The sequence below is a fragment of the Neofelis nebulosa genome, chromosome 9 (genome assembly GCF_028018385.1).
Source record: "Neofelis nebulosa isolate mNeoNeb1 chromosome 9, mNeoNeb1.pri, whole genome shotgun sequence".
NCBI classification, from domain to species: Eukaryota; Metazoa; Chordata; class Mammalia; order Carnivora; family Felidae; genus Neofelis; species Neofelis nebulosa.
This window is the reverse complement of record NC_080790.1, coordinates 114,054,703-114,070,273: the sequence shown is the minus strand read 5'-3', so window position 1 is coordinate 114,070,273 and position 15,571 is coordinate 114,054,703. Positions and strand designations below refer to the sequence as shown.

Sequence of the window (15,571 nt, the reverse complement as noted above, 5' to 3'; positions counted from 1 at the left end):
ACCCGGGGAACTGGCACGGTTTGCTCTTTTTCTCCTCTGCATCCTGAGAAGGAAGGACGTTCTCCCCATTTCGCATATGGGGAGACTGAGGCTCAGAAAAGCAAAATGCTCTTTCCAAGGAAGGAGGGAGAGCCAGTGGCTGGTGTCTGCGCGGGGCAGGTGGGGGAGGGGGTGGAGCCGAGACACCCGTGGGGGGCGGGGCGCGCCGGGGCGGTGACCACCCCCCCCCTCCCCCAGGGGGCGGAGCGCGCGGGATGTTGCAATCCCGGGCTGGAGCGCATCAGGCGACGGCGGATTAGCGCAGGTTTGCATCACCCGGGCCCGGGCCGGAGCCGGCTCTGGAGCCGGGAGACACTCGCAGCGGAAGCGGCGGCGGCTCCACACGTGTCCGGCTGCGGGGACCGGGGTCCCGAGCGCAGCCGCGTCGCAGCGGGCCCCCGGCCACGTGGGAGTGCCCTGGAGACTCAGGATCCCGCCGCACGCCCGGGCAAGGTACCCTGCGGGGCCGGAGAGGGGTCGGGCCGGGGGTCGGGGGCGGACGGGTTGGAGGGTGCGGACCCGCGAAGGTAGAGCATATCCTGGGGGCGGAGGGAACAGGGGACAGAGGTGCGGGCGTGTGGCCCCGGGAGGTGAGCGTGGGGCGGGGGAGGCGTGTGTGTGAGGGGCCCGCGGGGGACGCCGGGGACCGCGTAGGGTCTGTGTCCCTCTGGGGTGTGTGTGCGGGATCCGCGTGGGCCTGCGGGGTTGGAGCGGATGTGTCTCGGCGCACGGTCAGAGCCGCGAGGAGCCGGTGGCAGGTGTGGGCTGTGCTGGGGCCGGGCTCGGGTACCTTGGGGGGCAGATGCAGGGGGAGAGGGAGCGAGGGTGCAGCGCGCGGGGTGCGGGACCCCCGGAGCGTGCGGGGCGTCGGCCGCAGGTATGCACCGTGCGCGCTTGCGTTTTGTCCCTGCAGACTCTGGGGCGTGAGGAACGAGGAGGGCCCCGGTCCGCCCCTTCTCACAGCCCTGGGGCCCGGCCTCCTTTCCTCGCCTCTCCCCCTCCCGCTGCTCGGTTTCCGCTGAATCTTCTGCCTCGGGACACCCGCGGCCCGCCGCTTCCGCTCCCACGGGAGGAGCCCGGCGGCGGCAGGCGGGGCGGGGCCGTCTAGGGGGTGGGGCACGTGTCAGACCTCGCCTGTGACCTTACAGGTATCGGTCAGTGGTGAGTGGGAGAGTTGGGAGGGCTCTGCGTGTGTATGTCTGCCCGCTTGCCCAAGGACGACGAGCTGTGTGTCCCTTAATGATGTGTGTGCCCCTCTCTGCCCTGGATGTGGTGTCGCAGCTGGCCGGCTTGGACAAACTGTGTTTTTGAGGGGCGTGTGTACAGCTGTCTGCTCTGGGTTCTGTGAGTGTGTGTTTGGTATGACCTGCCCTTATTCCGCCAGAGGCGTCAGGGAACAGCAAGAGGTGGGTGTTAGGGGCCGCCTCCATTGCCCAGAGCTACCCCTGCCAGGCCGGGTCTGGGCCAGGATTCGAACCTGGGAATGTCTGACTACAGCCACCCGCTGTTGCATTCTTACTACGTTGGGATTACGGCCTTGCACGCCATTTGAGGTCTCCCTGCCTCCCTCCCAAGGCAGCCCACCGCTCGCTCGGACTTGGGAGTAGGTGGTCCTCAGTCTGAGAACCGACTCTGAGTGATGTTTCCCCATTGATCCTGGCTCAGACCTTCGGGAAGGTCTTTACCGGGGCTGAAGTCTATCTCCCTCGAATGTCTTATACCTTGGCTCCGTGTCCCTCATCTGGAGCCTGAATGGGTAGGCAGATAGATCCAGGAGAGAACCTCCCTGCTCTGGCATGCCAGTGCCCTCTCCTCCACCCACCACACAGTTATACAGCTGCATATCCCCCCCCCCCGGGGGGAGGGTGGCTTCCTCCATAACTGAATGAATGAATCTTACCACCTTTGAGAGACATCCCCTCCTTGCCTTACTTCTTACCTGATGGTGAAACTGCACTGTCTATTGTTGACTAACTCTGGACCTGTGATTCTGATAGCTTTGAGTCATCAGGCAATAGTAAAGTTCACATTTGAAAAAACAAAAAAAGAAATACACTCATTTTTGAAATACTCAAGCCATAAATGAGTGCAGGATCTTTATTTTAAAATACTGAAATTGAGGGGCGCCTGGGTGGCTCAGTCGGTTGAGCGTCCGACTTCGGCTCAGGTCATGATCTCGCGGTCCGTGAGTTCGAGCCCCGCGTCGGGCTCTGTGCTGACAGCTCAGAGCCTGGAGCCTGTTTCAGATTCTGTGTCTCCCTCTTTCTCTCGCCTCCCCGGCTCATGCTCTGTCTCTCTCTTCTCAAAAATAAATAAACGTTAAAGAATAAAATCAAAAAAATAATAAATGAATAAATAAAAATAAATAAAAATACCGAAATTGAAAATGCCCTTGCCTTTCTACCAAATCCCTTCCTCTCTTGGGCCTCCCAGGAGGCCAGGAGCTACTGTGGCCGGTTTAGTCTGGGTCCTTCCAAAACTTGTGCATTTACATACCGACATATAAGCAAGTATGGAGATACATTTTTTTTGATATGCTGGTGGCGTTTTTTACATGAATGATATCGTCTCAATCATCTCAGGGTATATCTGTCCTATAGCAGCTTGCTTGGTGCACTGGACAACATATCCATTCCAGAGCCCGCATTCATATGTACATTCATACCTTCCTCATTCATTCATCATCCCTCCCTCCCTGCCCCAGGTAATAGCTCCCTGCACTACACCCCTCAGCAGATAGAGTGCAAAGTCTCTCTTCCTCTCACCGCCAAGGCCAGTTCTCCACTTTGCTTTTTTTAAATTCCACTTAACCGTTCACTCTGGAGGTTTTTCTAATCAGCACATAAGGAGTTTCTCTTTCTTTCTTTTTTTTAGGTTTATTTATTTTATTTTTGAGAAAGAGCGTGAGCACAAGTTGGGGAGGGGCAGAGAGAAAGAGAGAATCCCAAGCAGGCTCTGCACGGTCAGCGCGGAGCCTGATGCGCAGAGCCTGATGCGGGCTCGAACTCACAAACTATGAGATCATGACCTGAGCTGAAATCAAGAGTCGGACACTTAACCGACTGAGCCACCCAGGCACCCCTCTCTTTTCTTTCTTTCTTTCTTTCTTTCTTTCTTTCTTTCTTTCTTTCTTTCTTTCTTTCTTTCTTTCTTTCTTTCTCTCTTTCCCTCTTCCTTCCTTCCTTCCTTGCTCTTTCTTTCTTTCTTTCTTTCTTTCTTTCTTTCTTTCTTTCTTTCTTTCTTCCTCTTTCTTTCCCTCTTCCTTCCTTCCTTCCTTGTTCTTTCTTTCTTTCTTTCTTTCTCTCCTTCTTTCCCTCTTCCTTGCTCTTTCTTTCTTTCTTTCTTTCTTTCTTTCTCTCTTTCCCTCTTCCTTCCTTGTTCGTTCTTTCTTTCTTTCTTTCTTTCTTTCTTTCTTTCTTTCTTTCCCTCTTCCTTCCTTCCTTTCTTTCTTTCTTCCTTCTTTTAGCAAGCTTTTACAATCTTGGGTCTTGAATTTACGACCCTGAGATCAAGAGTCACATGCAGGGCACTTGGGTGGCTTGGTCGGTTAAGCATCCGACTCTTGGATTTGGTTCAGGTCATGATCTCATGGTTCAGGAGATGGACCCCCATGTTGGCCTCTATGCTGACAGCACGGAGCCTGCTTGAGAGTCTCTCTCTTTCTCTCTGGCTCTGTCTCTCTCTCAAAATAAAGAAATAAACTGAAAAAAAAAAAAGTCTCATGCTCTACTGACTGAGCCAGCCAGGTGCCCCTAAAGAGTTTTCTTAATCTTAAATGGCTACAGTTTTTTCGTGTACAGATGACATATAATTGACTTAACCAGTTCCCCAATGATGGACATTTAGTGGTTTCTATCACGTGGGTGCAGGATAACCGTGTACCGACATCATTATATCGGTGTGTACAGGGCTTGCTGGTCCCTTTCCGGGGCTGTATAATATTCCACCATGTGGCTTGTATCATGACGTTTAACCAGCCCCATACTGCTGGACGTTTGGGGGTGTTTCCTGCCTTTTGGTATTGGATGCAAGGCTCTGATGAACAGCCCTTGACATGTTTAATTTTTTGGTGGGCATTTTAATTGGAGGATAAATCCCCAGAAGCGGGACACGCAGTCAAGGTTAAGGGCATTTGTCACTTTGATGCACACTGCCAAGTCCTCCTCCATAAAGGCTAGGGAAAAGGGGGGGCCACCAAACAGCCTCACTTCAGTGCTTTTTCCCTTCTTTGCAGATGCGAGCCACCCCTCTGGCTGCTGCTGCGGGTGCCCCCTCCAGGAGGAAGCGGTGGGAGTTGGACAATGACCTAGACACCGAGTGTCCCATCCGGAAACAAGCGCGAATTGGGCCCCAGCCCAGGCTGCCCTCCTGCCCGCTGCCTCCGAGCCCCCTTCCTGCTCCAGCCCATGCCTGTGCTGGGACCACTGCCTCCCGTCTTGGGCCCTATGTCCTCCTGGAGCCTGAGGAGGGTGGCCGGGCCTACTGGGCCCTGCACTGCCCCTCAGGCACCGAGTACACCTGCAAGGTACGTTCCCCCAGGGTCATTCTCCCCCAGCATCACAGGGGGCCTGGAAAGGGCCTTGGCTCTAGAGGATTGCCAGGGCTGAGGGGTCCTTATATTACTTTATTCCTGTGTTTGTTGGGGAAGCAGCCAGTGAGCCTCCAGCTTTCCCCATCGCCTAGGCTTTTCTGGTCAGTGTGTAGAAGGATCACCGGCCTGTCTGTAGAGGATCACCTATTCATTTATTCAACAAACCTTCACTGAGCACCCTGCGTGCCATGCACCCTGCTGTGGCTCTAACACAGACCGAGGCCTGCTCTCATCAAGCCGATGCTTAAGTGGAGGACATGGACAGTAAACAAGAGAATAAGTAAAATATGTACCAGGGGATCGTAAGTGCTTTGGAGAGAAAGCTGGGAGCTGAAAGAGAGGGGGACAGGGATTATGGGGGAGCAGGTGATTTTAGTCCAGGAAGACCTCTCCGAGGAGGTGACATTCAAGCAGTGACTTACGTGAGTCGGGGGGCGGGGGCCAGCCCTGTGGGTCTCTAGGAAAGAGCATTCCGGCGGCAGGACAGGCAAGTTCAAATGCACAGAGGCAGGAATGTTTACCCTGACTTAAAAAAAAGTAGTCTCTGTTTTTTGAATTCTTTCTTCTGTGCCACCCAGCTGTTTGGTTTTCTTTTCTTTTCTTTTTTTTTTTTAAACATATGCTTGCTTTTTTTTTCATGAATTAAATATGTATGCGCTTTATTTATTTTTATTTTTTGTGTGGGCATGGCCAAAATAACATGGGAAGGGTTTAAAGGCAGACAAAGTCAGTATACCAGCTCTGCCTCTGGTCAGCTGTATGGCTTCCGACAGGTGACCTTCCTTCTCTGAACATCAGTTTCACCATCGGTAAAACGGAACACACCTTTCAGGGCTGTGGGGAGGTTTCCATCTGATGTCCGTAGAGCCCCGAGCACATTTTCCAACACCCTCACCACACTCACCACTGCCCCCTTCCCTCCCCTGCCCCATTCCAGCTGAACTGATCTTGGGCTGGTTTTTCTGAAGTGGCTCAAACACTTTCTTGCCTCAGGGCCCTTGCACTGCCCATGTCCCCCACCTGGAAAGCTTATCCCGTGGGCATCTCTGAATCATTCAGGTCACTTCCCCAGAGTCCCTTTTAGACCACACCTTTCCGGGTAGGTGCCCCCTTCCAAAATATTCTCTCCTCCAGCATCTTTCTGGTTCCTTTGTGATGCTCATGAGAATTTGTAAATATGTTGTCTGTTGGCTTGTTTCCTCGTCTCCTGTATTGGACCGTGGGCATCAGGAGGGCAGGGGCCACGGCCGTCAGCCAGGTTGGATCCCCAAGGCCGGCACAGGCAGTCGCCAGTATCTGCTTGTGGAGTGAATGAGAGGGCGGGCAGGCGGTGCATCCTAGGGAACGGTGTAGCTATGAGCATGGGATGCTATGCGTAAAGTGACTCGTGGGCTATCTACTCTTCTGCATTTCCACGGCCTTGGGCTATTTCCGTTTGGGTTCCCTGTCATTTCCCAGTTGCGTGAATTTTAAGGGCGTCTAAGGTAGCAGTTGAGGGCACAGACCGTGGAGCTCGGATTCAGGTCTCAGGCCTGCCACCCGCTGGCTGTGCGGCCTCTCAGCTTCGTCCGGGTGGAGCGGCTTGCTGGAGCGCGTGGCACAGTGCCGAGCACACAGTGCCTGAATGGTTGGCCGTGACTGCTTCCAAGGCCAGGCCGGGCTCCGCGGGGCGGCCCCCACCTGCGCTTACGCCCCGCCCCGCCCACAGGTGTACCCGGCCCGCGAGGCCCAGGCGGTGCTGGAGCCCTACTCGCGGCTGCCCCCGCGGGGACACGTGGCGCGGCCGGCCGACGTCGTGGCGGGCCCCCGCCACCTCTACACCTTTTTCCCACGGCCCCACGGGGACATGCACAGCCTGGTGCGCCGCCGCCGCCGCCTCCCCGAGCCCGAGGCCGCCGCGCTCTTCCGCCAGATGGCCGCCGCCCTGGCACACTGTCACCAGCACGGCCTGGTCCTGCGCGATCTCAAGCTGCGGCGCTTTGTCTTCACCAACGAGGAGAGGTGAGTGTGGGCACAGAGACCCTGCGCACAGACACGCCTGAGAGGTGAGCCACGCTGGGGAAACCGAGGCCCAGGAGGGTAAAGTAACTTACGCAAGGAATGGAGAAGCCTGGACGAGCACCTCCGCCCGGGTCCCAGGGAAAGGTTGACTCAGACCGAATGCAAAGCCCCTGAGGTGGAGCATTGCCTCTGTGACAGTCACAGCAGCCGATGGCGATGAGCAGCTTGGCTGCCCTGTCTGACTTGGCTGGGATCCTTACGAATAGGAGGCAGGGCTGATATTGCTTCCTCTAGGTCAGGGGACCAAACAGGCCCAGAGAAGTCAAGTAAGGCCCAAGACCCCCCAGCTAAATATATAGCAGAGCTGGGAACTGACCCCAGAGGTGACTCCAGAGAGGTCCTAATTCACCTTAAACTCGAGAGGCGGGAGTCTGGTTGGCCTTACCTGCTGACTCTGGGTGACCCGGAGCCTCTGGGCCTCAGTTTCCCCACTGGTAGGGGAAAGGGCCAGGTTGTCAAGATGCTTCCAGGATGTCAGGGCCACAGACAACAAGCCAAAACAGGCCCTGAAGCTCCTCACATGGGAACTATTTCTGTGACGCTGAGGATCAGTGATTTTTGGAGGGAGGGAACAGAAAGGGACCTGGCATTCTGTCCCCTCCCCTAGACTCCCCCCGGGGGGTGTACAGGACGTGTCAGGGAGCATGCCAAGCCAATCAAGTGCATGCGAACATCCATCAGGAGCATGAATTTCATTTCAAGATTTTTTTTGGGGGGGGGGAAGGAGGGTGACCCCATCGTACCCTTTAAACTTTTTGAAATAGTTTTAAACTTGCAGAAAAGTTGCAAAAATAGTGCCAAGAGTTTTCATATTGTTTTCACCCAGTTTCCCCTAATATTAACTTCTCAACCACGGAACAAGCATCAAAACTAAGAAATTAACCTGGGTCGAGTACCTATTCACTGAACCACAGATTGATTTCAATTTCGCTAGTTTCCCACTAATACTCATTTCCTGTCTGGCATCCAGTCCAGAAGCCCAGCTTGCATTCAATTGTCATACTCCTTAGTCTCCCCCAGTCTGAAACTGTTCCTCAGTCTTTCCTGTCTTCCTTGACCTTGACACTTTAGAAGAGTACCAGTCAGGGGGCTCCTGGGTGGCTCAGTCAGTTAAGTGTCCGACTTCCGCTCAGGTCATGATCTCACAGTTTGGTTCCTGAGTTCGAGCCCCGCGTCGGGCTCTGTGCTGACAGCTCAGAGCCTGGAGCCTGCTTCGGATTCTGTGTTTCCCTCCCTCTCTGCCCCTCCTGCGCTCATGCTCTGTCTCTCTCTTGCTCTCCTTCAAAAATAAATAAACATTAAAATAAATAAATAAATAAATAAATAAATAAATATTTAGAAGAGCCTTAAGGCCCCCACCTATCTCAGCCCCCTCTTCAAGGGACTACTGGGAAATGTGCTCCTCTCAGAGTCCTAGTTCGAACTGAATTGCTCTGTGGCCTTGAGAAATGACTAATGTCTCTGAGCCTGGGCTTCCTCATGTGTAAAATGAGGTCGGTCAACCAGCCTCACAGGACTGGCTCAATTCTTTTTTATTTTTATTTATTACTATTATTTTTTTAAATGTATTTATTTTGAGAGAGACAGCATGAGTGGGATAGGGGCAGGGAGGAAGAATCTCAAGCAGGCTCCATGCCGTCAGCACAGAGCCCGACGCGGGGCTCGAACTCACAAACCATGAGCTCACGACCTGAGCCGAGGTCAAGAGTCGGCCATTTAACCAACTGAGCCACCCGGGCGACCCAAGACTGGTTCAATTCTGCCAAATGCCAGCAGGCACTGAGGAAGTGGGTGCCATTAAGGGTGACAGCGTGGGGCCATGTGGGGGCACGGGGGGCCCAATAAGAGGTGACCCTTCTGTCTCTCCACCTGCCACAGGACTAAGCTGGTGCTGGAGAACCTGGAGGATGCCTGTGTGCTGAACGGGCCCGACGACTCCCTGTGGGACAAACACGCGTGTCCGGCCTACGTGGGACCTGAAATCCTCAGCTCCCGGGCATCTTACTCAGGCAAGGCAGCCGATGTGTGGAGCCTGGGCGTGGCGCTCTTCACCATGCTGGCTGGCCACTACCCCTTCCAAGACTCAGAGCCTGCCCTGCTCTTTGGCAAGATCCGCCGCGGTGCCTTTGCCCTGCCCGAGGGCCTCTCAGCTCCCGCTCGCTGCCTGGTCCGCTGTCTCCTTCGACGGGAGCCAGCCGAACGCCTCACGGCCACGGGCATCCTGCTGCATCCCTGGCTGCGGGAGAAGCCAATCCCCTCAGCTCCACCCCGATCCCACCTCTGGGAGGCCGATCAGGTGGTCCCTGAAGGGCCGGGGCTGGAGGAGGCCGAGGAAGAGGAGGGGGTGAGAGAAGCTGGTCTATATGGCTAGGTAGCCTTAGACTCTCAGCTGCAGCAGTGGAATTGACTTTGGGGTATCTCCAAGCTCTCTCCCGCCTTTTTTTTGTTTTTGCACTGAGCCAAACCTTAGTGCCTTCTAGAAGGGAGAAAGGAGGCATGTGTGGAGTGTGCTGTATGCACCCCTGTGTGGTTCCGCACACCTGTGCACACAGGCTTGCGCATTTAGCAAATCCTGGGAGCTCACTGCGCGCCGAGCCCTGTTCTCGGTGCTGGGAGCGCCGCAGTGAACAAAAGACGAACCTCCTGCGGACGACACATCTCCAGCCCACGGTCAGTGTCCACACTGGGCCCTCTCAGCACAGGTGTCCGCATCCACTCGTGCAGGTGCCCAGGCACTTCCGACCTGGGACAGTGCCTCTCACAAATCCTTGTGCCAAAGGCTGCTGGCCTCTCCCTTGCAACTCAGGACTCCAGAGCCCAGGCTGTGCTGGGAATTGGGCTCCCAGCCGCTCTCTTCTCCGAGCCAAGGACTGGGCTGGAGGAGCCCCAGTTCAGACTATGAGGCTGGTCCTCGCCTAACTCAAGCGGTTTGGAGCGAGGGCCCGCGCCTGTCCACCTCTGGCCTGAGCACCAGAGTTGGGGGATGGAGGGGGCACGGTCGTCTCCCCCTGGCCTCCTGGAACGTCCCAAGCCCTGTTCTGGGTTTTGGATCAATACTATGGGTTTTGGATGCCAGAAGAATCTATTTTTACCTTGTGCCTAATAAAGGAGTGGTGAGGTAGTTTAATGTCTCCGGGACATTCCTTCTAGCCTCTCATGGAATGGTGGCACCTGGGTGGTTCAGTTGGTGGAGCGTTGGGCTCTTAACGTCTCGGCTCAGGTCATGATCCAGCCCTGAGTACGTGAGTTCCAGTCGCGAGTCAGGCTCTGCACTGACGGTGGGAAGCCTGTTTGGGATTCTCTTTCTCTCTCTCTCTCTCTCTCTCTCTCCCTCTCCTCCTCTCTGCCCCTCCCCCACTCACTCGTGTACATTCTCTCTCTCTCTCCCTGTCTCAAAATAAATAAACTTCAGGGGCGCCTGGGTGGCTCAGTCGGTGGAGCGTCCAGCTTCGGCTCAGGTCATGATCTCACAGTCCGTGAGTTCGAGCCCCGCGTCGGGCTCTGGGCTGACGGCTGAGAGCCTGGAGCCTGTTTCAGATTCTGTGTCTCCCTCTCTCTCTGACCCTCCCCCGTTCATGTTCTGTCTCTCTCTGTCTCAAAAATAAATAGAACGTTAAAAAAACAATTTTTAAAAATAAATAAACTTCAAAAAATAAATAAAGGAAGGGGGCGCCTGGGGGCTCAGTGGGTTAAGTGTCTCACTTCAGCTCAGGTCCTAATCTCATGGTTCGTGAGTTCAAGCCCTGCGTTGGGTTCTGTGCTGACAGCTCAGAGCCTGCAGCCTGCTTCGGAGTTTGTGTCTCCCTCTCTCTCTGCCCCTCCCCTGCTTATGCTCTGTCTCTCTATCTCTCTCTCAAAAATAAACATAAAAAAATAATAATAGAAATAAAAGAAGGAAATGTATTTCACACAAAGCAAGAAGTCAGGAGATGGGATGGGCTTCTGGGCTGGTTGATTCAGCTCTCAGAACCGTCAGCAAGGACTCTGGCTCTCCAGGCTCATTCCGTCTCTGCTCTGTTGTCCCTGGTGACTACTGGCACAATGGCCACAGCAAGTCTCAGGTGTCACATAAGTGATCCATGACCAGAGGAGGCAGGAGGGCGGCTCTGTAGTACCGAACAACTCAGTATTCTGGAGTCAGGTTGCCTGGAATTAAATCCTGACTCCCGCGCTCACTGGCGGTTTGACCCTCTGCTTCTTAACCACCCTATTCTATGCCTGAGATGATTCATCTCTGCGATGAGGGCAAGAGTGCCCAACTCATGGGAGTTCAATGAGTTATTTCACGTAAAGCACTTAAACCCTCCATAAGAGTTAGCTGTTCCTGTGAGCCCCATAGCTCTCTCTCGGGACGGGCAAAGTTTTCCCAGAAGCGCGCCTAACAGACTTTCCCAGATAGCTCATTGGCCAGAGCTGGGTCACCTGCCCTTTCCTGACCAATCACCAGCAAGGGAAATGCAGTCCCGCTAATTAACCACGCCCATCCCCCCAGCTATAGGTGGGTACAGCCTCCCCGAGGCTCACGCTACACGTGGGAGGGGAGATAGTGGGAGAAAGCAGGAGCACTGAGGTCAATAGGCTGCTGGCTGCAGACATGTGAGGAAAGCCATCCCGGGATCACCCGGCCACCAGTCCACAAATGCAGAGATCGGTCAGGCCGATGGAGGCCGGAAGACTTGCCCAGCTGACCCACAGAATCATGAGTTAAATAAAGTGATCGTTGTTTTAAGCCTCTGAGTTTTGGGGTGTTTTGTTAGGCGGCGAAAGCTAACTGATAGACTGGGAGAAGTCAGCCTCATCTGTGTGCAGCCAGCATTCCCCGGGGCAGGGCCCAGCTGTGTTTCGGGTCTCATGGGGCAGGCAGTCCTCCAAGCTTTCCTCTTTCCCCTCCCGGCTTACACCTAGAGACCCCCTTTAATTCTCAGGACGACCCTGTAAGGCAAATGCGCCAGTCACTTTACAGGTAAGAAAAATGTGGTTTAGAGAGCAGAAGACTCGTCCAAGACGACACAACAGACAAAAAGACTCACCTGGTTTTGCCGCGAAGCAGGAACTTTTTGACAAGGCTGCTCAGTCAACGGACAGGTAAAAATGTAAAATCCACTCTCCCCAAGTAACGCACATGGCCGCAGTTACAGAGCACTTCCACGTTCCATTTATACCCAGATAATGATCATCATAAAACTTTTACAGAATCAAACGTAGTGCAAGTATATTCTGAGTACATCGCGAGTGAGGGGCTCTAGGAAATCTAACTGGGGATTTTCTCTATAACTGGGGGCTAAATACAAACGACAGTATTGCGGCCTGCCCTTCCATGTATTCGCTCGCTTAGCCAGCCATTCAACCACTCTTATGGACGGTGGCTTAGGCCGGGCATCATGCCAGATGGACTCAGTCTAATGGAGAAGCCAGCTGTGGAACAAGTAACCACACAAATAAAAAACTAATGACATCTGCGGTTAGTGAGTTCTATGTGGCTAAGGTAGGGCGGTGGGCGTGCCCAGTACTTCAAGGGCTCCCCTAGCTGCCCTGCCCCACCTTACAATCATGTGACCAGTTCTGACCAATGGGGAGCTGTGCATGCTTGGAAACGCCCACGGTGAGGGCACTGAGAGGTGGTGAGGCTCCACCCCTCTTGTCCCTAACGCAGGCCACCTCGAGGCTCCGGTGCCCTTAGCTACAAGTTGGAGGAGGACCACCAGATCCACACTGGATTTTACTGAGCAACACACGAGGCTTCCTGTGTGAGATCTTGGTGATCTGGAGTTTGTCTGTTGGGCAGTTAGTGTTAATGACCGCGACTAAGGACAGTTTGCCCCAAGTGAAGGGAGGAAATTTCCCCCGCACCCCCCCCCCCCATAACTAGGCTGTAGCAGTCTTTGCTGCATTGCAAACCCCAAAACTTAATGGTCCCTGATTCTCTGGCTCAGCAGTTTGGGCTGGGCTCAGCTGGCTCACACGCGCTGTGGCAGGCCGCCAATGCTTTTAAAAAACAAACATTTATTTATTTTGAGAGAGAGAGAGAGAGCGCAGGCGAGGGGCAGGGAGAGAATCCCAAGCAGGCCCATGCTCAGCGCAGCCTGACATGGGGTTCGATCTCACAATGAGATCATGACCTTAGGTGAAATCAAGAGTCGGACACATAACCAACTGAGCCACCCAGGCGCCCCAGGCAGCTGCTGCTTAGAGGAGCGCCCAGGCTCACTCACAGCCCCATTGTCTGTCAGTCAGCAGGCTGTAGGGACGCCCACCTGGGTGGGTCACCTCTGCTCCAGGAAGTCTCAGCCTCCAACAGGCTTAGCCCCGGGCCCCCTCCTGTCGTGGTCTTGGGTTTCAAAAAACAAGAGAGGGCAGGGGCCAAGGTGCTTGTTGTGCTTGTGTCGCATCAGCAAATGTCCCATTGGCCAAAGCGTGCCCCGAAGCCAGATTCAGGAGGTGGGAAAATAGATTCTCCCTCTTGCTGGGAGTCCCTGAAAAGAATTTATGGCTATTGATTGATTGATTGATTTACATACACAACACAGGATATACTTGATCAACTAACTAAGCCGACCGCCGTGTGCTTCAAACTGCCCCTGCAGGCTGTGTGTCCCTGGACAAATTGCTCCATGTCTCTGGGCTCCAGCCTGTTCCCCTCCTCTCTGTGTGGCTAAGCCCTGCCCCTCCTTGGAGGCTGGACCCTCCTTAAATTTTTTTTTTTTTAACGTTTATTTATTTTTGAGACAGAGAGAGACAGAGCATGAACGGGGGAGGGGCAGAGAGAGAGGGAGACACAGAATCGGAAACAGGCTCCAGGCTCTGAGCCATCAGCCCAGAGCCTGACGCGGGGCTCGAACTCACGGACCGCGAGATCGTGACCTGAGCTGAAGTCGGACGCTTAACTGACTGAGCCACCCAGGCGCCCCAAAGGCTGGATCCTCCTTGGAGCAGGACCGGCCCTGCCCTGCATCACTGACTCACGCAGAACAGAGTCTCAGAGGTGGTGGGTCAGTCGCCTGCATCGGTCCCCTGGGGTGCTTGTTTACAAGGCAGATCCCCAAACTCTCTCCTGACCTGTGAGTCGGACTGCCTCGGGTGTGCACCTTAACAAGCTCCCCAGGGCGATGTGACTGAGCAGCCAATTTGGAGAACCTCTGCGTTTGGTGAAATCCTGAACTCCTTGGGGACTCAGAGCTCATTTCGGCTCTTTGCAGAGCTTGTTTGACCCCGGGCCCAGGTATAAAATGGGTCGAAGTCCCACCTGCCTGTGAGGCCAGTCGTCATAGCACTTAGCCCCACGTGGCAGGACACTCTATGTCTGGGACTTTCATGAGGCCAGGGGCTATGTTTTGTTCACCGCAGTCTCCCCGGCTCCTAGAACAGTGTCTGGTGCACGGAGCTGCTCAATAAATGTTTGTTGAATGACTAAATGAAAGCGGTTGCTATATGCCCCGAACAAAGCAGGGCACTTATTAGGGCTGGTTAGTGTTTACTGAGGTCACATCACGTGCCAGGCATGGTTCTAAGCGCTTTACCCGCCTTATCTCATTTGACATGTGATGGCTGGCCTCCAAGATGGCCTCCTATGATCCTTGACACATGGAATCCGTGCCTTTGTGTAGTTCCCTCCCATCCTGAGCCGGGTCGATAGGTGTAACAAATAGGATATTATGAAAATGAAGGAATATGGTTTTTTTCTTTTCTTTTCTTTTCTTTTTTTTTTTGCTTCCCATAAGAAGTGTATTATGTCTTCAAGACACTACAATGTAGGCTCTTCTCCCAGAGAAGGATCTTTCCGGCCCAGGGAGCCATCACCCAGATGAGTGGCTCGTCTGTCATTCTCATAAGCAGCCGGATTCTTCTGCTTGGCTTTCACAAACTCCTAGGTCCCCCGTGTGTAGATAAAACACTACAAATGGCGGCACGACATCCAGGATGCATGCCCGAGTGTGGCACCGCCTGCTGGGGATGGCCTTGCCGAAGTGGTGCGGGAAGGCGGTGCTCGCAGGGCCACAAGGCTGTAGGTGGTCACGTGCTGCACCCGTGTCAGATCCCGGAACTCGTGGCCCAGGGTTGCGGCAATGCCTCAGTCCCGCACAGGGGTCACTCTGCCCTCCCCGGTCATGGGGACCACTGTCCGTCTGAAGGAGGGAGGCTGGGCCATAAAACATACCACGGCTCCTGCCTTGCTCGCCAGGATATCATCTGCTCTTGGGAAAGCCAGCAGCCATGTTTCAAGGACACTCAAGTAGCCCTTTGGGGAGGCACAGGTGGCAAGGAATTTAGACATCCCGCAAAGCAGCGCCAACCAGGTATAGGAGTAGCTTTCTCGAAGGCCGATCTTCCACCCTGGTCAAGCCTTCAGATGACTGAAGCCTCAGCTAACATCTTCACTAAAACCGCTGAGAGACTTTGAGCCAAAACCACCTAAGAAGCTCCTGAATTCTTAAACCCCGGAAACTGTGTGAGATCTACATGTTTGTTGTTGTTCTGAGCCCCTAAATTTTGGGGTAACTGGTTAGACATCAATAACCAGGAACTGAGACACATCCTCAAAAGAGCCTTACGAAGGAGGGACCATCACGATCACCATTGTACAGAGGGGGAAGCTAAGGCCCAGAGATGGGGGATCTTGTCCAGGGTCAAGTACATCATGAACAGCGGGGCTGAACCCAGGTTTGAATGACCAAAGAGTCTCCCCACGGGGTTGAAGGATGTCCAAAGTGACTGCCAGCTCTGCCCTTGAAGGCCCAAGGGTAAGACAAGAACACCTGAAAGAAAATATCTGCCCTCAATACACATTTGTGCAGGTAACCTCAGGGCTGAAGGGACCACGACCGTCAAAAACCAGCAATGGTCACCAGAGGAAAACAAGGCAACAGAAGTGAAAATCAGCAG

The 15,571-nt window shown here is 54.2% G+C and overlaps 1 protein-coding gene across 1 annotated transcript; it reads left to right on the top strand.

The window, feature by feature from the left end:
- The first annotated feature begins 271 nt into the window (after positions 1–271).
- TRIB3 (tribbles pseudokinase 3) lies at positions 272–9,818 on the top strand. Its single transcript, XM_058685188.1, has 4 exons — positions 272–492; positions 4,274–4,564; positions 6,339–6,631; positions 8,570–9,818. Exons 2-4 carry the CDS (start codon positions 4,274–4,276, stop codon positions 9,060–9,062), a joined length of 1,077 nt encoding a protein of 358 aa, XP_058541171.1. The 5' UTR covers positions 272–492; the 3' UTR covers positions 9,063–9,818.
- The last annotated feature ends 5,753 nt before the right edge of the window (positions 9,819–15,571 follow it).